This window comes from Siphateles boraxobius, unplaced genomic scaffold (genome assembly GCF_051911475.1).
Source record: "Siphateles boraxobius isolate OS27281-9 unplaced genomic scaffold, OSU_SipBor_1 7, whole genome shotgun sequence".
In the NCBI taxonomy this organism is placed as follows: Eukaryota; Metazoa; Chordata; class Actinopteri; order Cypriniformes; family Leuciscidae; genus Siphateles; species Siphateles boraxobius.
In genome coordinates, this window is record NW_027509197.1 from 26,823,040 (window position 1) to 26,847,736 (window position 24,697).

The 24,697-nt window shown below is 38.1% G+C and overlaps 1 protein-coding gene across 4 annotated transcripts in view; it reads left to right on the forward strand.

Annotated features, from left to right (window-relative positions):
- The window catches only part of kdm6a (lysine (K)-specific demethylase 6A), a 73,096-nt gene that overhangs the window by 20,794 nt on the left and 27,605 nt on the right, over positions 1-24,697 (forward strand). For all 4 annotated transcript variants that reach the window (XM_077215381.1, XM_077215382.1, XM_077215383.1 and 1 more), the window contains one exon: positions 19,157-19,277. In XM_077215381.1, coding sequence (XP_077071496.1) covers positions 19,157-19,277 — 121 coding nt within the window. The remainder of the gene's footprint in view (positions 1-19,156; positions 19,278-24,697) is intronic.

Consider the following 24,697-nt stretch of genomic DNA (forward strand, 5'->3'; position numbering starts at 1 on the left):
TCAAAACAATGAAAGCATGGCGAAGCGGTTCTCCACGGCTCTGCTTTCGTCGGCGAAAAAGTTAAGAAACTTGACGCTAGGCCCTCAGTACCGTGCCGAGCAGTTCCCACGTGAATTTTATGCAGCGTTTCCCACTCATAGACTAATTCGTCGTGGTGCGCCACAGAATCAACACCGGCTGCCACATATTGCGTTTCGCATCATGCAGTATTTGTCCTGAAAAGTACTGAGTAAATGTGATGTTACCTCAATAAATTTAAGGTCATTCCTGTTTTATTTGTGTACATGAAATGAAATGACGAGAGGGGTTGTCACCCAGATTTGCTTTCCCCGGTCTGCCTTTCCCTAGACACACATTCTTCAAAAACAGAATTTCATTCCAAATATGTAAAATTCTGCGTTAACACTAGATTACGCATTAATTATAGGGCCCTACATTAATAATCTTAATCGTTCATTGGGCAAAAGTATTATAGGCCTAATATAATACATTGATCTTGGAGTGAGTTACTGTCGTAACCGAACGAGACCCGCTGTTTGAATGCTGAATGGAGAATGACTGAGGACCTTAACTTTTAATTACTTAAATATTCGTTTTGTACCTCACATCAAATGGCTTCAGAAGTCTTGGAATATAGTGCATGAAAACTTTATGGTGCTTTACAATATTTTTTATATCTTTAGTAGGGCTTAACAATAACAGAGAATAGTACGTACAATATCGGACGTCACTAGAGCCGCGGTGGGGAGGTTTTTCGGGTGATGAATCTCCCGAGTACTGTCACTGCCTTCCGCCATGTCTTCTCGTAAAAAACAAACAAACATTGCTTGCTGCGGCTGCGTCAGAATGATGCTGCCTAGACAGGATTTACCGCGATTTTTCAAAATCGTAATAATCGAACGGTTTTCGTAATTAAATTTTAAATGATAATACTAACCGTGAGGACATTTTATTGCGAAACTGGTAATCTTTCCATCCCTAATCCATAAACATTATTAGATCCATCAGCATGACGACAAGTTCCATGATTCTGCTTGTCATCAACCTACGCCTTTGTTATTGTAAAAGGTTAGCGACCCCTAGCAATGAAAAAAATGACATTGTAGCCTTAAAGTGTGATTAATTCAAAATTGCATTTAAAATTCCAGATCAGATTTTAAGCTGCTAAACTCCAGTAAAGTTTTCCGTCCAATGATCCAGTAAGCAAATTAATTCAAACAATCAGTCAAAAACAGAAATAATGTAAAGAATATGAGGCTGATTGCATCAGAGATGGTAGAGAGAATAGAGAACGCAGTCTGAAATACAGACTGAACGGACCGTCAAAACATCACACCGCTGTAAGGTCAGATGATACGCAAACCAAGGTTTCCGTTGTCCAGTAATTACCGGACATTGGCTGGGAAAAAAAAGAAATTTCTGACAAAATTAAATCTCTGGTCAAATTGTCCGGTTAAAATTGACAAATAATCCCAATAACACAATCTGAATTTGAGAATAAGCCTAAAATGTATAAAGCAAAAATACACCGACCTTTGGCTATGTTATAAATATAAAGTAACAGGCTATACCATTTGAAAGTTATGAAACAGCATCTCATGCTGCATTTCAAATAAAGCGCATGCCTAAAACGGCTGTAATATAGACCTAAACATCGAACAATTGAGTGAGACGTTTCAAATATGGCCAGGCCCAGACAGACTAGCCTTAAAATCTTTATTCAGAGGCCAGACGATGGTGAATCAGGAACATCTCATTATAGCCTATAGATCAGTGGTTCTAATCCGTGAACTCGTACAGTTTTTTGTTCTCTCTTCAAAACTGAATAGCCTATGTTCATCAGTGCATCTTTACAGTCTATATCAAGCAGGGACACCTTTGTGTGCATTTTATGTTGTGATTTCACCGGAATGAGTAGAGAGTCACTGCAACGGCGATAGATTGAAACGCGTGTCCGAGTGAAGATTGCACAACTCGCGCAGGGCGTCGTCCATGCAACTGATAGCAGCGGACACGAGCGCTCAGCTTGATTTCAAAAACAACTGATTTTAGCGCTAGATCTCTTATTTAATAGCGAACTAAATTAATGAATGAATCTAGTTAACTGGAGATGTTTTATTTGTTTGTATTAGGTACATCCGTGCCTCAATGTTTCAAAAAGTGAATGTGTGTGAAACCATAGTAGAAAACAATTGGCGTTTATTGACGCCAAGCGGACGTTCATGTTTTTTTCTGTCTATTTGAAAGTTAAGCTAATAAGAACATGTTGCGTTCTATACGGCCTGATTATGTCATTTTTTAAGTTACATAGACTGCCTCCAGTTTTCCACAACTTGACTAAGGCCACGTCCACACGAAGCCAGAGCTTTCCCTATCCGATCTTTTTTTTCCTCGTTCTAAAAAAAATTCCGTAAACAACGCGGCGTCTCAAGAACAATCTGCGTACACACGAAACCGCTGAAACCGATGTAGTTTACATGCCAGACCAGTATGAGGCGCTGTATTTCTGACACAGATGCACTAAAAACAGAGAAGACTTGCGCATAAACCTTGCGCGCTGTATACAATAATATTAGGAACAGTAGCTTTTTTTTTCTTTCTTTTTAACCAAGAACTTTATTGAACAATATGAAAAACCATAAATGGCCTGGTACAAAATAGGAATGAGTCACGATATTCGATTAGTTAGCAGACGCATAAAGCTTGCCACAAAGAACCGGCAAATAGCCTAATCATTATGAATGTGTCAAATATAGCAAGGAGACATTTTATTTATTAATTATTTTCTGTGACGATGCTGACTCGCCACCTTCGCAGTAGGTGAAGGTGCTTATAGAGATAAATGCACACTTCATACGGATTATAAGAGTTGTCTGTTTCTTTTCGTTTTGAATTGTTTTGTTTAAAAGTAGACATTTCAAGCTTAGATATATTTCTGAGTTTCTGTTCATTTATGAGACAAGCTCCAGTTCACGTGGGATGCAAGTTATATCGCGTCGGCGCCTCCGTGTCCTGATGGCTATTGTCTGCTATATTTTCTTATTTATTAAATCCAGGGAATTGGTTGATGAAACATTGATTAAAATTAAGATACAATTTATACAAAACGAAATTCACTTTAAAGAAAGTATTTATATAAAACAAAACTCAATGAAGTGGTCAAAATGATGTCTCGATATTGCGCATCTTATGATTTGGCTGCTCAGGCTGTTCACTTTTCATATAATCAACATATATGAAATGGAAAAAATAACATATTTAAACATTAATATGAAACTAACTTTTCTCTAATGGCTACAACATGTAGGCCTACAGTACAGAGACATTTAATGTCAGAGCGAACGCCGTGTTACCATTGAGCATGAGGGGGCACAGGTGCGTTTTTTGAATAATCAAATAATTCGTCGCATATTATTTTTGCTTGAAATGCCCACCCCTACAAAATACGAAATGTCTTAATCAGACAAAATACAAGCATCAAAGCATAATAAAGAAATATAAACAAATAAAGAAGTGAAATAAAATAAAAATACATTAAAATAGGCCTAAATAATAAATAAAGAAATAAAATAGGCTCAGTAGCTTCTGAAGCATGAACTCAAGCAAGTAGTCGCAGTTGATGTTGGTGTTAGGCTACTGTAAGGCCGTCTAACTCGATCCAATGGCGGTAATCGAATTAGCGGTGAAGGTCTTTGCGTGTTACTGTGTTTTCTTGCGGCAAAGTATTTTTGGTTAAAAGCAATACATTTTATCTTATGTATTAACTCGTTTCATCTGACTCCATAAAATGAAAAGGTTTTTCAATGATATCTGTGCATCATTAAATATACATTAATGTTTGACTATTCCTTTTAACTCCAATGAAAATAAAGTCAAAGTCTGTTACAATAATCAAATATAACAATTTATTATGTCAGGTAAATGTATTATTACAATTCCATAATCAATTGAAAGATAATCAATGCAAACCATCAAATGTTCTAGAACAAAGAGGAAAATCCTTTACCCGACACTGTATGGCTACGTGAGCTGAGAGTCGCGAGACCCTCAACCACACGGGCTAATCTCAATACAGAAAACAGCCCTGAGCTCTCGTTGCATTTTCCTTATATAGCCAGACCTTATTTGATATGTTAAACTTGAGTTTAGTGGAAATTTACTGTATTCCCCCACCATTACTATGGGTAGAAGTTGACCATCTGAAATTAGCATTCATGAATTTACACCTTTGGGAGTGCCTAGAGACCACATTCCTTTGTGTGCCAGTTATTCCTAAACTCTTAAAAACCTTATTACCTTTTGTTTTACTTCTTTGGGAATGAGACATTATGTTCCAGTCACCCTGAGACCTTTAAAATGATACTAAACAATCCTTAAAGATAATCACATTCACATTAAAACCATATATATTCTTGTGTGAGTTTTTAGTGTTACTGACTGAGAGAGAGAGAAAATGTAGATAAGGTGCTCAGAGGAAGGGGTGTGTGGGGTGTGTGTGTGCGTGTGTGTGTGTGAGATGTTCAAATGTTAATGTGCAAGCAAGGTCCTTTGTGTTATAGACCTGTGGTGAGGTTGATTCCATCAACCAGTTCTTCCAGTCTTACACTACTGATTTAGCGCGTCTGACTAGTCGACACGTGGGGTGATTGACATCATCGTTTCACAAAATATACGGATTGACCGTACACACGAAGACACAAGGGTGTCGTTTTCAGATTTATCCACCCTGGGACCCGGTCTCAAAAAATAGTGGTTTCAGTCTCCCAAAACGCCGGATCCGTCTGGACGATAAAAAATTTGTCCGTATACAGCTAAACGCGTCTCCGTGTGGACAAGGCCTAAGACCCGATTTTTGACCGGCATATCATCAAAATGTCCGTAAAACGAAACCTCTGCCGGTCACTTTGACTGGCACCATTTTTTTCTAGCGGAAACTCTGACGCAAACTACATTTCTCTCTTGGATAAAGCAAACCAGTGTCTCGCTAGTGAAGTTTTGATGAATGAGGATTGCAATAAAGGTAAAGACGTTTGCGGTGATGTACAGAAAGCCATCAACACATTTCAGTACATTCTCATTTCTTTATAAGTTTTTGGATTGTACTTTTTTTGTGGTACCGTCTTTCCCCATAAAATCCTTAATACTTTTTTTTTTTTTTTTTTTTTTTTGCCAATCTATAGCATGCCACAAATGCAGTTGGTAGAACGAATCTGGAACATTCCGTTTAGCTGTCTCTTTTGACCCCATGGACATTTCAGATCCCTGAATCAATTACTCATTTAAGGTCTGAACTGCTTTGTCACATGTTTGTCCTGTAGGTTATATTTTCTGTTACTTAAGTCATTAATTTCAGTGTGCAGGGACTGTAGAGCACTTGACCCAGTCACCGCTTCTTGCATGCTAGTAGCTGGTGATGAGGTAATCTTCCCCTGCCTTTTGATTCCTGAGCAGGAAACTTAAATGACCTGCTTCACATTCTCTCTCTCTCTCTCTCTCTCTCTCTCTCTCTCTCTCTCTCTCTCTCTCTCTCTCTCTCTCTCTCTCTCTCTCTCTCTCTCTCTCTCTCTCTCTCTCTCTCTCTCTCTCTCTCTCTCTCTCTCTCTCTCTCTCTCTCTCTCTCTCTCTCTCTCTCTCTCTCTCTCTCTCTCTCATATTCTTGTCCACTCACTCAGCATTGGGGATTTTCTTTTCTTATACAGGCTCAGTAAATAAACTTGCTTGCAGTAATTCTGGGTTCTTCAAATCCAATAAGGTTGAGAGCTGTGAAGGCAGATATGTCCATACTATAAGAAGATGATCTGGTCAGATTTTGTTTGTGTATGATCTAAAAGATGATTACAAATACGTTCTTTGGATTTTGTTGGTTGTTAAATTATTCTTGTTTGCCTTTCTATTTTTGGTATTTTGGAATGGATATAAAACCTGTAGTTTGATTACATTGCTGCTTGTGTGTTGGGTTGGTTGTGGCATGAGTTTTGGACTGCTAGAACTAATGACTTATTGTTTAAGTCATTCGTTTTTTCATCTAATCTTTTTTGCAGATCAGTTATCCTGCATACAAATGCAAGTAAAAATTATTTCTGTGAAACTAGGAATGCACTGAAATTGCAGTGGACAAAACAGTTATTTTAAGCCTGGCTCACACTACAGGAGTTTTAGGCCGATTTATGCCCGATTTCCTCCTCCCGAGAATCGGAGAAAATATCTTGTTGAGGACCTCGATCGGTTCCGATGTTCGGCGCAGATTATCTGGTAATGTGAGGCGTTCACAGATCGAATCTTGCACCTCCCGATCTGCTCTCACACAAATCGGGCTCGCCCCGATCATATCAAACATGTTTGATATTTATCGGGATGATCAAGATTGTGATTACGTCAGTACTGTCACAATAGCCAATAAGAAACAAGTAGGGCTGTGGTGAAGGAATTTCCATTGAGGTAATTTTGAGTGACTCAACAGCGTGATATGCAGTATTATCTTAATTTATTTATGTATTGCTAAATAAATAAGTGTTACGCTGTTGTCAGCAGGCACGAGGACTAGTACATATTCAGTAATGAACCCGAAACTAAAAAAAGTGGAGTAGGCCTAAACAGAAGATGTCAAAATAAGGGTCCACATAATATAATAACAGAACATAAACCTGACAATAAGTTTGTTAGATCATTGTTATATAACAGTTAGTCCCGATCCTCGAATTTCACCTAACGAGAGGCTTTCTGCTGATATTTCACCAGTATCGTCATTGCTCGTCTCTGCGTGTTATAGACAGGCTGTCACTCAGTCCAGTTACACTGTTACGACACTAGGTGGCGACAAGGCACTGCCTTTGAGTGAGTCATTGTTCATTCAACGAAAATGTAAAAAAAATCGGATTCATTCTAAGATGTAATGAAACAAGCTGTTAATTATTTTAATATTTAATTTTAAAAAAATGAAAGCTCCACTTAATAAGACTCAGCTGAGCAGCAATCTGACGCATGGGTAACGCTGAAGCTGATGCATCACCTCATGATAGAGATCAATGGCATTGATTTATTGTATTGACCAGAGCTGACGCCATTCATAGAAATATCCTTAAATGTTAAAAGGGTGATTTTTTTTTTTTTTAAAGATTTTGCTTTCCTTGGTCAAGGCAACCTTTTCATGAATATGACTTGATATGAAGGACAGATATTTAGTTTACACCCACTTTTCTGCTTCCGATCTGTTGCATGAGATCACATGATCATGGTGGAATCATATCAAGGCGCTTCCTCTGGCACGATAATCTTAATAACATTGTGTAGTGTGTGATGCGCTGCGATTTTCAAATCTTGTAGTGTGAGCATGTTTAAGATTTGAGGGAAGAAGATCTGCAAAGATTCTCCTTAAGTGTGTGCTGCAACCAGATTTCAATATCGGTTAGGATTTTAAAACTCCTGTAGTGTGAACCAGGCATTAGGTTTTTAGGGCCGAAATGGTTATGTAGGATTGAAAATTACCGAAACAGTTACAATTAGTTAAAGCCACACAATGTGGATAAACTAAAACAGTTGAACGTGTCAGCTGTGTGGACTCCAGGGATTGGTTGACTATGACGATTCCCCGATTTTTAATCGATACTGATATTAATTCTTAAATCTCATATATATATATTTATATATATATATATATACAGGTCCTTCTCAAAAAATTAGCATATTGTGATAAAGTTCATTATTTTCCATATTGTAATGATAAAAATTAAACTTTCATATATTTTACATTCATTGCACACCAACTGAAATATTTCAGGTCTTTTATTGTTTTAATACTGATGATTTTGGCATACAGCTCATGAAAACCCAAAATTCCTGTCTCAGAAAATTAGCATATTTCATCCGACCAATAAAATAAGTGTTTTTCTCAATAGTCAATACTTGGTCAGGAATCCTTTTGCAGAATTGACTGCTTCAATGCGGCTTGGCATGGAGGCAATCAGCCTGTGGCACTGCTGAGGTGTTATGGAGGCCCAGGATGCTTCGATAGCGGCCTTAAGCTCATCCAGTGTTGGGTCTTGCGTCTCTCAACTTTCTCTTCACAATATCCCACAGATTCTCTATGGGGTTCAGGTCAGGAGAGTTGGCAGGCCAATTGAGCACAGTAATACCATGGTCAGTAAACCATTTACCAGTGGTTTTGGCACTGTGAGCAGGTGCCAGGTCGTGCTGAAAAATGAAATCTTCATCTCCATAAAGCTTTTCAGCAGATGGAAGCATGAAGTGCTCCAAAATCTCCTGATAGCTAGCTGCATTGACCCTGCCCTTGATAAAACACAGTGCACTAACACCAGCAGCTGACATGGCACCCCAGACCATCACTGACTGTGGGTACTTGACACTGGACTTCAGGCATTTTGGCATTTCCTTCTCCACAGTCTTCCTCCAGACTCTGGCACCTTGATTTCCGAATGACATGCAAAATTTGCTTTCATCCGAAAAAAGTACTTTGGACCACTGAGCAACAGTCCAGTGCTGCTTCTCTGTAGCCCAGGTCAGGCGCTTCTGCCGCTGTTTCTGGTTCAAAAGTGGCTTGACCTGGGGAATGCGGCACCTGTAGCCCATTTCCTGCACACGCCTGTGCACGGTGGCTCTGGATGTTTCTACTCCAGACTCAGTCCACTGCTTCCGCAGGTCCCCCAAGGTCTGGAATCGGTCCTTCTCCACAATCTTCCTCAGGGTCCGGTCACCTCTTCTCGTTGTGCAGCGTTTTTTGCCACACTTTTTCCTTCCCACAGACTTCCCACTGAGGTGCCTTGATACAGCACTCTGGGAACAGCCTATTTGTTCAGAAATTTCTTTGTGTCTTTCTGCAACAGATACAGGGTGTCCGCGGGTCCTTAAAAAGCCTTAAATTACATTTTAAAAATGTAAGGCCCTAAAAAGTCTTAGTCTTATTTTTACTTATGAAAGGTCTTAAATTTTCGATGGCAATTTGACTTAGACATATCTAAATGTTTTCCAAATTAAAACTATCTAATAGCGTACTTTTTTATTTATTATTCGTTCTTTGTGGATTTGCTTGTTCGCGTCACATTCGCGCCAGCATTACGTCCGTCTCCTGCATGCGAAACAGCAGGAGAGGAGAAGAAAGCTGGTTAATTTCAGTTCAATTGTAAGTTCATTCTTTATATGTGTAGTGGTGTGCGATGTGTATTGTCTGTTATGATATTGTAAACATTGTTTTACTTTAACGTTAACTATGTACGAGGGCGCACTGCGAGCTGACATCGCATTGTTTCTCATGTGTGCTTTCACTGCGTAATGTGTCAGTGCAGTTATAGGTATGTTCCCTAATAGACGTATAAAGTTTTTGTATTTTATCATATGTTGTTATCATACAATATTACATCAGTAAGAGGGCTGTTTTCCCGTGCACAATAGCAAATATGATATTTATTTTATATAACAGTTAAATTAACATTGTGAGTTACATTTTATAAACAATAATGTCAATATTGTTTGTTTTCTCTTTATTTCGCTGACGAGAATTTCAAAATGAAACCGTAGCAGAGTCTCAATGCAAAAGACAGCGATGATTTCTTGACTGAAATCCGCGTTTTGACTGAATAATTTTAACGATTCAATGAACAATCACTTGCAGTTCCTGAATGAATCAGCCGTTTGAACAAATCAGTTGAATGAATGACTCCCAGAGACAGTGATTTGCCGCCGCCTACTGGCAGATTTAGTTTCACATTTAGAGTACCCTGTAATTAAAATGTTACAATTAGAAATCGTAATTTGAAATTAGAAATTGTAAATGGAGTGTAAATATATTAATGCCAGTTCTGATGCTGCTTCTGTGTCTCCTCTGCACTGCAAAGATGGATTTTGATTTAATGATTTAATTTAACTGGTAACAGTGGTATTGTTATTATTCTAATATAATTTAATTTGAATGTTAGAATTTGACATAAAAGGTGATGCATACCTCCAAGTAAAAAAAAAGTCAATATATGGGTGAAAATGCCCCTGGAACTCAATTTAAGGTTGCAAAAAATAAAAATTGTTTATTTCTTTCACTGCTGTGACCTGACCACTGCATAGAATATGAAAAATATGAATATCTTCGTGAGTCAGCTGTCAACAACAGGCCTAAACCAGCCATGGTACCAGTACACAAATACAATCAGTAAAATATCATCTAATTATCAACAAAACTTAGAAAATATTGAGACAAATTTTTGTCAATTTGCGCACCCCTAATGTAAGGTATTAATTTTGATTTCTTCAGGTCTTAAAAAGGTCTTAAAAAGCCTTAAATTTGACTTTAGAAAGTGTGCAGATACCCTGAGATAAATAAAAATGTATTAGTTCTTATGTTTTATTCATAAATATTTCTAGTTTGCGAGAGTCCCGCGAATCGTTTTACTCTCCCGCACACACAGAGTGAGTGCACGTCTATAGATGGGTCGGGCCAAGTTCGGGCTCGGGCACAGAATCTAAGTTAGAGGAGTCACAGCCTTTCAACATGTGTTTTTTTTTTTCTCCGCGCCGTGATGAGTCGTTCATGAACTATCCTAAATTGCCTCTTTCACGCGACAAATGAACAAAAGACTCGGAATGTCAAGTAATTATTAATGGCATTACCGCCCGCGCTCGCACTCCGCCATCAAATATAGTCCCGCGCCGCACTCTATTGCGTTGGGAGTGTGTTCCCTGTAAATTATTTTTGACTGCAATATAATGATTTCTTAATTCAGAATATGATCAAGTTTGCGTAGTTGGATGTGTTCGGGGAATTTGCCTGTTAAAAGTATAACATTTAAAGCCCCTGAAATGACTAGAAAAAAGATTAGTTAATTTTGATGAACGAGATTGAACAATAGAGTCAGTAAAATGATCCGAACTTTCCATCACGGGCGCGACATGGGGGCGTGGCAGCATCGACGATTCCATTTTTTATTTCAGTTTTTGAGACTGTGAATTAATTTTGATCGATTTCGATTTAAAATCGAAATCGTGACACCCTTAAAATATATATATATATATATATTAGGGCTGCACGTTTTCAAGTTTTTCATTAACCGTTAACCGAGGCCCTTAGCGGTTAATACTCGGTTAAACATAGTCTACGCGCCGCAACCTCGAGACAGAGACACACGAGAAAGGGGTAGTTCATTTTTAACACCTTTAATAACTGCACAAAACATCTTTAACTCTTAGGTGGCAAAATATTGTTTTAGGCTACCTAATTCTGTGAATTACACTGCACAAACCAAAAGTACTACTGCCGAATGAAGAAGGGCCAGTTCTCCCCAGAACATAAAATAGTCATTTTATTTTATTTTTCGTGTTCGCATTTATATGGAACAAACAATGGGACGTGGCAGTTCTGGAAGCGGCACTAAAACTTTCACAGAGACCTCAAACAGAATGCACAAAGCCTTTCTTTAAAGTGAATTTCGTTTTGTATTAATTGTATCTTAATTTTAATCAATGTTTCATCAACCAATTACCTGGAAATAAGAAGTAAATATAGCAGACATTAGATAATACAGAGCCGCCGGCGCGTGAACTGGAGCTCATCTCATAAACGAATTCCGAAACTCAGCGTAGGCTATAAGGTAGCCTACTTGTCTCACAGACCTGAGAAATAAATCTATATTGAAATGTCTACTTTTAAACACAATTCAAAACGAAAGAAAACAGACTGCTCTCTGCTTATGTAATCCGTATGAAAAGTGCATTTCTCTCTGGCGAGGTCACTGCGAAGATCGCGAATCAGCATTGTCAACTTCATCTTTCCAGCTGAGTGAGCCTGCAAACAATTAAAATGTCTCCTTGCTATATTTGACATATTCATAATCATTACTTTTGCCTGTTCTTTTTGACAGCTTTTAGGTTATTGGCAGCGCAACCCAGGCTACATTACATGAACGCGTCAGCACCGAAAACATGGAGATGGAGATTTTTTTAAATAATCGCACAACCTATTTGATATTCCAATTAAATAGGCTACTCAGTTAGGCTACTCATCCCAACCAACTATTAAAAAAATGTTTACTTGTAAGCGGTCTTTTTACATGTTTGTTTTTTTCTGTGAGCGGGAATTGAAAACCAGGAGTGGACTGTTAGCGAAGTGATTACAGAATGCTAGAGTGGAGAGAGGAACGTGCTTTCGCTCCACTCCAGGCTTTGATCACATCCCCCTCAGCAAGGTGAATACACCTCGTCTTTCCTTAATTTAAGACCTATTCAAACTAAAATTAAGACATTACACTATTTGAGAAATGAAAGCCTATTTACGGCCTTAAAATTATGAAAAGTGAACTTCTTGTGGACAATTCAAATGTCTGGGAGCGCTCTGGCGGTGCAAAAATGTATTACAACTAAATTCAATGCACGCCATTGACGCCACTTAACCGAGCAAAATGTTTCACTCGGTTACGCAATTTTTAACGGTTAATCGGTTAACCACGGACACCCCTAATATATATATATATATATATATATATATACACACACACACTCACCTAAAGGATTATTAGGAACACCATACTAATACTGTTTGACCCCCTTTCGCCTTCAGAACTACCTTAATTCTACGTGGCATTGATTCAACAAGGTGCTGAAAGCATTCTTTAGAAATGTTGGACCATATTGATAGGTTAGCATCTTGCAGTTGATGGAGATTTGTTGGATGCACATCCAAGGCATGAAGCTCCCGTTCCACCACATCCCAAAGATGCTCTATTGGGTTGAGATCTGGTGACTGGGGGCCATTTTAGTACAGTGAACTCATTGTTATGTTCAAGAAACCAATTTGAAATGATTCGAGCTTTGTGACATGGTGCATTATCCTGCTGGAGCCATCAGAGGATGGTGGCCATGGTGGCCATAACGGGATGGACATGGTCAGAAACAATGCTAAGTTAGGCCGTGGCATTTAAACGATGCCCAATTGGCACTAAGGGGCCTAAAGTGTGCCAAGAAAACATCCCCCACACCATTACACCAGCACCTGCAGCCTGCACAGTGGTATCAAGGCATGATGGATCCATGTTCTCATTCTGTTTACGCCAAATTATGACTATACCATCTAAATGTCTCAACAGAAATCGAGACTCATCAGACCAGGCAACATTTTTCCAGTCTTCAACTGTCCAATTTTGGTGAGCTCTTGCAAATTGTAGCCTCTTTTTCCTATTTGTAGTGGAGATGAGTGGTATCCGGTGGGGTTTTCTGCTGTTGTAGCCCATCCGCCTCAAGGTTGTGCGTGTTGTGGCTTCACAAATGCTTTGCTGCATACCTTGTTTCTAACGAGTGGTTATTTCAGTCAAAGCTGCTCTTCTATCAGCTTGAATCAGTCGGCCCATTCTCCTCTGACCTCTAGCATCAACAAGGCATTTTCGCCCACAGGACTGCCGCATACCGGATGTTTTTCCCTTTTCACGCCATTCTTTGTAAACCCTAGAAATGGTTGTGTGTGAAAATCCCAGTAACTGAGCAGATCCTGAAATACTCAGACCGGCCCGTCCGGCACCAACAACCATGCCACGCTCAAAATTGCTTAAATTATCTTTCTTTCCCATTCTGACATTCAGTTTGGAGTTCAGGAGATTGTCTTGACCAGGACCACACCCCTAAATGCATTGAAGCAACTGCCATGTGATTGGTTGATTAGATAATTGCATTGAGAAATTGAACAGGTGTTCCTAATAATCCTTTAGGTCAGTGTGTGTGTGTATGTGTGTATATATATATATATATATATATATATATATATATATATATATATATATATATATATATATAATCAAAAAAATGTAATGGATGAATTCAAAGGATAAATGTTTTGGCACTCTTTAATATGGCGTGACAGCATATATGTCCAAATCTTGTTAGTTGGCTAGAAAAAATAACTGATGACTGGTATTTTAACATAGTTTTGTGTGTGTGTGTCCGTTCAAGCACAAGGAGACGCAAAACGAGAATCAATTTGGTGTTTTCACACTCTTTAAACAGCCTGTCTAACAGCGTCTGGTTACTGGACTAAGTTATCTTTCGAGTCTTATTTCGCTAATACTCTCAAATACACACAAGGTTTACATAAGGAAAGTTGGTTATGTTTAAACTTAAAGCAAACCGAGAAAACTGAGAGAAATCTGCTCGTCAAATGCGAGTGTATATTAGACGCATCGCGTACAGCTCTTAAAGAGACAGTAGCCCCAATAATAAACATGCAGCTGCTTGTCCTTAAAGGGATAATTGACCCAAAAATAAAAATTGTCATTATTTATTCACTGTAATGTTGTTCCAAACCTGTATTAATTTATTTCTTGTGCTGAACACAAAAGAAGATATTTTGAAGAATCTGGGTAAACAGACAGTTGCTGGTCCCCATTGACTTCCATAGGGAAAAATATACTATGGAAATCACTGGGGTACATCTTTTCCTGCTTTTCCTGTATATTTTCCTGCTTTTTTGTCCTTAGCCAATCACATGCCTGAGTTGTGCACACAGATAACAGCGCATGGGTACAGAGTTCTCTATCGCCTCTTCTTGCACTTGAATGGTTCAAAATCACCTGAATGTGTAAATTGGCAAGATAAAACATGTGCAAATGATAAGCTTTCACTCTATAATGGTTAAATTTAGCAAGCAATTAAATCCGCGAATCACATGCATGCCGATGTGTGGGGCTTGGTCCATACGGATCATGAATCCACTGCGATCCGTTGCATACATGATTCTATTATTAAAAAAGTTTATATAAAAACTGCCTCATGTTCAATTTTATTTTGTTTATTTTTGTATATTTTTTGTATACTGTTTTTTGTGTGTTATTAAATACATTTTGTTTCATTAATTGATTAGGCTAACAAATACACTTTTTTTATTTCTGAAAATTGTAATTTAAGTGAATTAATTAAATTAATTAAACTCATATTAATGCAATTATACAAAACTATATAATTTAAAATAAGTATAAAAAAATCATTTTGGTTTTTGGCCAAGGGCATCCTGAATTTTCTGTTTCCGTTTCGGCCCAGAATTTTTTTTTCGGTGCATGACTGTAAAACAATGGAACTAGTTTTGCTTTTAGTTTGCTTGTATTTGGCAGCAATGGCTGCAATGCTGCTTTTAAACCATTTCAGTACAAATGTTTAAATATTCAGATAAATATTGAACAAGGAGTCAAGATTTTGCTGTATAGCCCTTGTTAAAGCTGCAGTAGGGAGTTTGAGAAAACTTTGACTTAGCCTGAAAATTTGAACAAGCACGACTTACAGATCCCACCCCCTTGCTCTCTGCTGCGCTACCGCCCCCCTCCACAGCTCCTCCCCCACAGCGGAGCCTGCCGTGAACGCGCAGGCTAGTAAGCAGGGCCACCGATGACGGCGGATTATAAACGGTTATGGCACATTCACTAATAGGGACGAAACATCAACAATATGCTTTACATTGACTATGGCCTGCCCATACTTTGACTACAAACTTGGTCCTCAAATCATTATGCATTTTGCAATACATGTATCTTTATAACGTTGCACTCTTTCTATAAGTTATAAATGGCAAGTAAGATAACGTTAATATAACGGTAACTAACGTTTAGAGCCTGACCGAAATGGATTTTTGTGGGCCGATACGGATAAAAAAAAAGCCTGATACTAATATATCGGCTGATATTATTTGTGTACAGTAGCAATATTATTTATGTGTATTATAGTACAGTACCAGTCAAAAGTTTGGACACAGTTTCCTATTGATGTGTACAAACTTTTGATGGGTACTGTATATAGAATACATAGTATTTAAACAGAATAAATATATAAACGTTTCGCAATGATCACTCAAATGTGGTGATCAAACACTTGTGTGACAGATATGTAATGGAGGCAGGGGGAATGATAGAATGAGAATGATACATTTGAGCTGTAACCAAACTAGTTTGCATTGCATGTTATATTATATTATTATCTAAATACTGTTGCATAATCTTCACTAACGACTTTGTCTTTTAATTTAGTCACGCTATATTAAAACAACTTCAATAAATCGATCAAAAGTGTCACTAACAAAACCTTATTATCTTCTATTTTTATTCTTAATTCCTCTAATCTCTACCAGTGGAGAAACAACTCAGATCTTTTTACTAAAGTAAAATTAATAATATCATGACGAAAACGTTTTTAATTACATATGTACAGTACTTTTAATATATTTTAAATACTTAAGCAAAATGTACCATGAAACTACACTCTTAATGCAAAATTGCCCTATATAAAGTGTTATAATTATAGAAATGATTGGAATATTGCTTGATGTTGTAGCGTAGCGTTATAGGCAGAATGAGCTTTAACACTGTCTACACCGGACGCGGCCGTTATTGCTCACGTCGCAACAGCTGTTTACCATAGACGCGAGAAAGCGCCCGTTACAAAGCAGAACGAGGCATCAGTTTACTGTCAATTTTTCATCAATCAATTGCCTGGATTTAATGAATAAGAAATAAATATAGCAGACAATATAATCAGGACTTCTCAGCTGTAGGCCTACGCTTGCAATAGTCACAAGCTCACACAATACCTGACAGAGGCTGGTAGCAGAGAAATCAATTCTGTGAATTACACGGCGCAAATCAAAAGTAATAGGCTACTACCCACCGGATGAAGAAGTGTTGGCTCTCAACAGAAATAAAATATTCATTTTATTTTTCGAGTTTGCATTTATGAGGAAAAAACAATGTTATGGACATGACCGCACTGAAAGCGGCACTAAAGTGCTTTAAAACTTTCACAGAGACCTCGAACAGAAGACCTGAGATAGACCTGAGAAATATCTATATTGAAATGTCTACTTTTAAACAGATCAATTCAAAACGACAGACTGCTCTCTGCTTATATAATCCGTATGAAATGTGCATTTCTCTCTGGCACGTTCAAAGATCGCTAGTCTGCATCGTCAACTTCATCTTTGCAGCCCACAATGACTGAAAACACTTGTTATTAATAAACAATTAAAATGTCTCCTTGCTATATTTGATGTATTCATATAATTGCTTTTGCCAGTTCTTTGTGACACTTCTTAGGTGCTTTATTGGCAGCGCCACCCTTACATGAATCACCGCAGCCGCATTTTTTGAAATATTAATTTATCGGCCATTTTAAATGCCGATACCGATAGTTATGAAAATGCCTAATATCGGCCGATAATACCGGCTCGCCGATATATCGGTCGGGCTTTACTAACGTTACAGTATGTAAGTAATTATTCTAGCGATATGTAATACTAGATAAGGTTTGCTAGTACATTATTTCAGCAACATGACAAGCCAGTGAATCAGCAGGTTTCAATTGTTGCTTAGCACAGTGCGTGACATTTTTTCTACATGTTATGCGGCTAGACTTTTGACACAGAGTCAATGGGCTCTGTCTAATTCTTTCTTTTTCGCTTGTTTATCGTCATCGGTCTTTTTCCTTTTACCTCTTGGTTTTATGAGCAGGTGGCACTCGAGAAATTGGCAGTTTAGGTTGTTTCTCCACCATTAGCACAGCTGCAGCACCTTGATCTCAATCAATCTTGAGTTTGAACGACGGTTCGCGCTGTACAAGAGTGGGGTGTGATCAGCGCATACACGAGCGTGATTGACACTGCTAAGACATTCCTCCTGGCTCTGATTGGTTGTTTCTGACCGGGAGCGGTGTATTTCTGCAAATGGCAATAGGACCACTGGGAGGAGCCAGAGGAGCTTGATTTTTTCACAGATTATCTGTCTCATATTCTACTGTCAGGACATAATGACAGTTTTAACAAATATGTAAAATATTTTTTTTACAAAAGTTACCTACAGCAGCTTTAAGCCCCTAATATCTTTCCCTATTGAAGGCCAATCACAAGTTGTGCATCCTAAAAAAACAATATTCAATGTTTTGCAAGCAATTTATGCTATTTTATAGTCAGTGCCTGACTTTTTTAATGCCCTCTTAAATGCATGAAATGGAGATTAAAATGAACTGCCTTTCATGTCATCAATCACATGGTATTTACAGTTCATTACAGTTCAACGAATTGCCCATATGCAAAGATGGCCGATTTATAATGTCAAACTTCTGTGGGTTCTTGCCACTGAGCTGAAATGGAATGCTAATGGAAAGCACCAAAAAAAGCTTTTTTTTACAGTTTGAAATAACAAACCTGTCAGTTTTATATCGATAAACGATGGGTTCAGATTGGCTTGTTTTTTGTATTTCGTTTTATGAAGCCAGACATACTAATTGATCCAATTGACACTTGAATTTCATATAGAGTGATCTTTTTGATTGCCTGCCAGATAGCCACATTTAGCTGCAGCTCATCTGCGAGCAATAAAGAAATGATGAAAAAGCTTTCATTCTGTCATGCAGCAGGGCTCTCACACACTGCAGTGCTCTGCAGAGAGGAGGGGGGATTGGGGCCATTGAGTTCATTGGGCCGTGGTTCAGTAAAAACACCCTCTGTTTGCCTGAACAGACACTGTATAAGCAAGCAAAGCCCACCGCTGTGAGCCGACCACGTGTTGCAATATCTGGAGATCATGTGTTATGGTTCACTGTGTGTGTGTGGCACTCTGGCTATTATAAATTTGAATGTCATACATGCATATATATATTAATTGTAGTGTCTGTTTTCTAATTGATCTAAATGATTATCATTGCTATAAAAAAAAAACTAAACGATAGTGGGGGGTGGTGCCACGGTGGGCAAGTGATGTAATAGGTGTGTAGCTGAACACTGTGTAACACCAACTATCGCAGCAAGCCTATGATATAGTTAAGCAATATCACACAAGCAGCAACTACAATCGCACAAGTGTTTTTGTATCGAATAGCACGAGTGCAAATGTGATATTGGTTTTATACAACAGTTCAATAAATAAGTTAATATTGTGATATATTTTACACTCAATATTGTCTCTATTATACAGGGAGATGGGTTACAACAGAATCAACCATGCGGCACAAATGCTTTGTGCTTCTGCTGCTAGCTTTTCTTTTTAAAGCACATGGACCATTTTGTTTGTTTAATTTTACTTTTTGCTGCTTTTTATGCATTCATTTCACATTTTAATTCACATTCTACACATGAACAAATTTATGGATGTCCTTCCTTAAGGTTCCTTTTGTTGTTGTTTTTGTCTTTCGCAGGGCAATAAAGGCATTTCAAGAGGTGCTTTACATTGACCCCAGCTTCTCAAGAGCCAAGGAGATCCATCTACGACTCGGCCTGATGTTTAAAGTCAACACAAACTATGAGTCAAGCCTCAAGGTATGTCTATTAACAGCTCTGTCTACCTGAATATTTTACATTTATGCATTTTGCAGACACTTTTATTCAAAGCAACTTGATTTACATTTTATCAATTGCATTCCCTGGGAATCGAACCATGACCTTCGTCTCTAGCATTGTGCTCTTCTGTTGGAGCTAAAACTACAGTCTCTAAATATGTATACATTTTATAATTCTGGCAGATATGTGATTCCCCCCACCCCCCACCCCCCCTCCCATATTTATACAGATTAACAGTATTTTCAACCCTGAAAAAATTTTGACCCATGAGAGCTGCGTATTTCTGAGAAAGAGAATATCTTTTGGAGGAGGGGGGAAGTGCAGGTTACTGTACGATGTTTGAAATTGCAAAATGGCCTTAATAAATAAACTGCAAAATGTTACATTTTCTATTACATTTATTTCATGCATGGATTCTAACATGGTTAGCCACTGCAATAACTCATGGCGGGATCTAACCATCTGCGGGACACCTTCGTATGTTAGCCATGGTTCAAAGCATCAAATCAGAGTAAAAATCAGCGTTGAAACGGTTACTTCGCAGTTGCCCGGTAATGATTTGTACCGAAATTTGACAATGCTTAGTGATGAGAATCTGATATGGCTTAATGAGATCATCACATCACAACGGTTCTGATGTAATTATGTAAATTTATTGTCTGATGTGCTGCATGTTTCAGAGTACTGTAACAGCACTGTGTTTTCAGTTTCGATTCATAATAAATGCTGTTCTACAAGTGCTGTGTGTTTGAGTATCTTATCATTCGCATTTGGGAACTCAACATTCATATGAGAATCGTTTATTAATATGTTATCGACAAAGAGAAGCTATAAGGTGTCCCTGCGTTTTTCCGCAAAAATAAAAGCTCAATGATTCAACGTTTAAAAACAGCCAAAAGTTTTCGTATTGTAATTGTTCTGTAAAATGAAAATAAATAAGTGTTGTTGTTATCATTGTTGTTAGTATTATTATTATTATTATTAATAATAATTATATTAACTTTTATTATAATATTGTATTGGATTATTATTAGGGCTGTTCGATTTAATGCATTAATTTAATTAGTTTTTAGGGATGGACAGAAATGAAAATTCTGGGCCGAAACTGAAAATTCTGGATGCACTTGGCTGAAAACCGAAAATTAAAATGCTATTAATGCTATTAATATTAGACTTTAAAATTAAATTCAATAATTTTAATGATACTGAATCTAGAAAAATAAATTAAAATGACCACAATTTTATCGAAAGTAACACTAATATTGGACAGAAAATATATTAAATATCAATGTATTATTTTTTATTCAGTTCTTTGCAACCGAATCAGATTTAACAGATTTATTTTTTTGACCAATTTTTCAAATAATTATGTCCTAGAAAGCTATTATTATCAGAGCATGTGAGCAGAGAGCGTAGCAGGGAGCGGATCAGTGTATTAGAAATGTCATGTCTGTACGTTATTTGACCGGAGTAGGGCTGTCCTCATCTAAAGATTTTTATAGTCGACTATAAGTCGTTCATTTAAGGGATTAGTTGACTAATCGCACATGTATGTTAATAAGCCAAATTATGATAATGACCCTTTAATTGCCTATACATAGCCTAATCAGCGCTTAAGGGCACACATAAAGCTTGCCACAGTGCAAGTTTTTTCTGCATTTCCGGCTGCAGTGATTAAGTTGCCGATGCTGACTAGTCATCTCCGCAGAATACTGCATGCACCTATATACACATTTCATAGCATAATCTGATAATATTTGTTTTCCATTTGAATCGGTTCATTTCAAGCTTTCAATAGATGTATTTCTTATGTCTGTGAGTAAAGTTCCGGTTTTATTTTTTGACCCGCTTAAGTTCACGGAGACCGAGACTGTAGAAAGCGCATCCTGATTGTTTTCTTTATTTTACAAAAGTGTAATGTTTAGTTATTGTGAGTGCACACAAATAAAATTAGTCAGATTTGAATATCATATTAGGCTACTCTTGATGTAAGACCAAAAATGACGGAGTATTTTAAGTTAAGTGCAAGTGATCGTGCCGGAACCTACATGGCATGCAGTAAGCTTGCTAATAGCTTTCACACCGCATAAACACTTGGATATGTGCCTAATAACAGCGTACATTTATCTAGGTTAATGTGAGAACGAGCAGCCATGTAAAGTTGTAAAATCTGACTAACCGACTAATATAATTTTTGGTCGACTAGGCCTCTTCTAGTCGACTGACAATTAGTTTACTCTTAGGGGGCAGCTCTACCAATGAACATATGTTTAACGTGTTAACGAGCTTTTCCTTAATATTTATTCAATATTTATCTGTACTTTTTTATATTGTAAAAATGTATACATTTATTGTTTATTTGCTTGTATTAGGTTGATTAGCAGGCTTATAATTAGCTCTTCCAGTCTCTTGGATTCTACTCTGGTCAGGGATTACAGTGCTAGAGGCTGTATTTGGCAGACTGTAACTGTTTTGTATGTCACTGAGTAACCAGTGAGTCTTTGCCTACGTTATGGGATTTTGTTCAGCTTCACAGTCTAAACTGTAAATACACTGTCATAGTCTTTTTACTTATTTGTGTTTTATTGCTTTTTTTTGTTTTGGAACAATTTTATTGTTCTTTTATGAATCTCTCCTTTTATTGTCATCACCAAGTGCAGGGCAGAGTGTGAAATTTTTCTTCTCTTCTTCCCCCCCTCTCAACATGCTCTTCTAGTGTGAGTGTGTGCATGCTGAGTAGCCATCTGGGCTAAAGGAAAGACAACCTCTGTGCAGAGGATTTGATTTTTGAGCTTATTGACTTCCTCTTCTTTTCCTCATCCCACTCCATGGTCTTAAAGGGGTGGTAAAATGCCCTTTTCACAAGATGTAAAATAAATCTCTTATTTCTCCAGAGTGTGTGTGTGTGAAGTTTTAGCACAAAATACCCCACAGATATTGTTATATAGCATGTTAAAGTTGTCACTTTTTGAGGGTTAGCAAAAACGCACCGTTTTGTGCCTGGCCCTTTAAATGCAAATGAGCTGCCTCAGAGGGCGGGGTTTCAAGAGCTCTTGTGTGTTAGCAGCTGCGATTACCTCATGCAGACAAACTAAAATGACAGAAACTGTTCAGCCTTTAATGTTAAAACAGTCAGACAAAGATGGAGAGACTCAAGAAATGACAACATGTGGAATGCAACAGGACGTCTCTGGAGTGTGGAGTTAACTATCTTCAATTGACCCTTCGCAGGGAGCTTGATTGACAGGTGATCTGACCAATCATACTTCGCCATCCGCCATTTTGTCCGACAAAGCAGTCAGGAGATTTAGTAGATTAACATGGGAGGATTTGAACTTGAAAAACTGAATATACTGATGTTTTTCCACGGTTAAAAAAACATTCCTCCTTATGTTCATTCATGTTTATTTGATGCTATAAATTAACTAGAAGGAAGAGATGATCGGTTCACAAGCAACTTTAACTGAGGCTCTACAGCGATCTGTCACGACACATTAAAGAGCCACAAAACGGTATTTATTGTTTAAATTTCTTTTTAAAAATGACCAAATTTGAAAGGTGAGACTTTGTTTAATATGTTTAATATCAAAAGTAACCGAAAAGTAACCTGGTCTGTCCTGTCTGTCAGCGTATTGTCATTCTCCTCTCTGGTCCGCGATGTATCTTTCACTGCGTGAGAACATGGTGTGTGCGTGCGTGAGAGCGGCATAGCTTGTTGGACATAGCGACAGTAACTAAGGGGGGCGGGTCTTTGCGAAGGGTCAATTAGCATATTCTGTCATGATAATCTATATATCGCTCGTATAGGAACTGTTGTGAGATGCACACAGAGTGACTTTTTATTGCATGTGAAAAGAAGGATGCTAAAGTTTGAGCTGACTCACAAATGTAGTCTTATACAACAACTTTTCCTCTTCTCAACATGGACTACGTGTTCCCGGGGGCGGGGTTTATGTACATTTTAGGGTTGCTGATGTCACTAACCCGGGAGGAATGTCGTGTAGTCCCTACAAGCCGTTTATTGTAGTCCTTTTCTTTAAAAGCAAATATCTCCCTTTGCTTTGAACTTTGAGCATTGTAAATTTGCAGGTGTTGTTTATGATCAAACAGCAACATTTCACACTAGCTAAAGTTAGAAAAGTGAAATCGTGTTTTACCACCCCTTTAAGGGCACCAGCAAGAACTCTTGAGCTATCAGTGCTATTAGAAATTGAGAATTCAGGCTACCTGTGATGCTTTTTGATATTATTGTGTACTGACTGATTTGTCAAGTTCATTAGGTTTATGACATTGAATCTTCTATCAGACATAACTGTAAACATTGTACAAAATCGACTGTGATTGTGTTTTTTTACTTGTCAGTCAGATAGTCTCTTCCTGTCTAATGCTGGGTACACACTAGGGGTGTCACGATTCTCCAAATCCTCGATTCGATTAAATTTTCAATTCTAAGGTCACGGTTCGATTCGATTTTTACATTTACTTTTTTTAAAGCCGAAACCGGCCAATCAGGATGCTCTCTGTCTTACATGCGCTTCATGAGGCACACACGCAAGGTCTCTCGCTCTCTCCCTCTCTGCCGTGCGCGCGCTATACGGTTTGGTGCACAGTTTTTTCTGTCTCGCATGCGCACTCTTGGCTCGCTCACTCTAGATTCCGGGAGATTTTAACTAATTTGCGTACATCAGGGAGCCGCTATCAATATGCGGGAGACTCCCGGAACTTCCGCGAGACTTGGGATGTCTGCAAACTGTGGCTTTTTTGAAGCGCGAACGTTCTCAACATAACTCACTGGAAATCAAAAAAATTACCACACCTGCATCTTCAATGTAAGAGGAGGGGGTTCAAGTTCTGTCGATGGGTCTCCTGCATCTGCAGTTGCCATGCTATCTTTTGAGTGGCTGTAGGTAAGTTAGAGGAGGTTGACCATAGACTCGCAGCACTTCAACACACGTGTTTTTTTCCGCTTGGCACGCCGACCGGACGTGACATGGGGGCGTGGCAGCATTGACAATTCCATTTTTTAATTCGAAGTTCGAGATTGTGAATTAATTTCGATCGATTTCGATTTAAAATCTAAATCGTGACACCCTTAGTACACACCACAAGATAATCCGGCGGATTTCTCCCCTTCCGACAATCCTGTGTAATGTCCTGATTATATTTATGGTTCTACAGATTATCTTATCAGATGTTCCCTTGGTGTGAGGTGTGTTAAAGAGTGACTGAGTCTGCTCAGAAGAACGTCGGAGCTGCCCCGATCGCGAATCGTAAATATTCAACATTTTGAATATTTATGTTTATAAATTCTGATGTGTAGGGGGAACCCAGAGGACAAACGCAGGCACGTTTTAGAGATTATCACGTCAAACAAAACAATATCCAATCAGAAAGCAAGC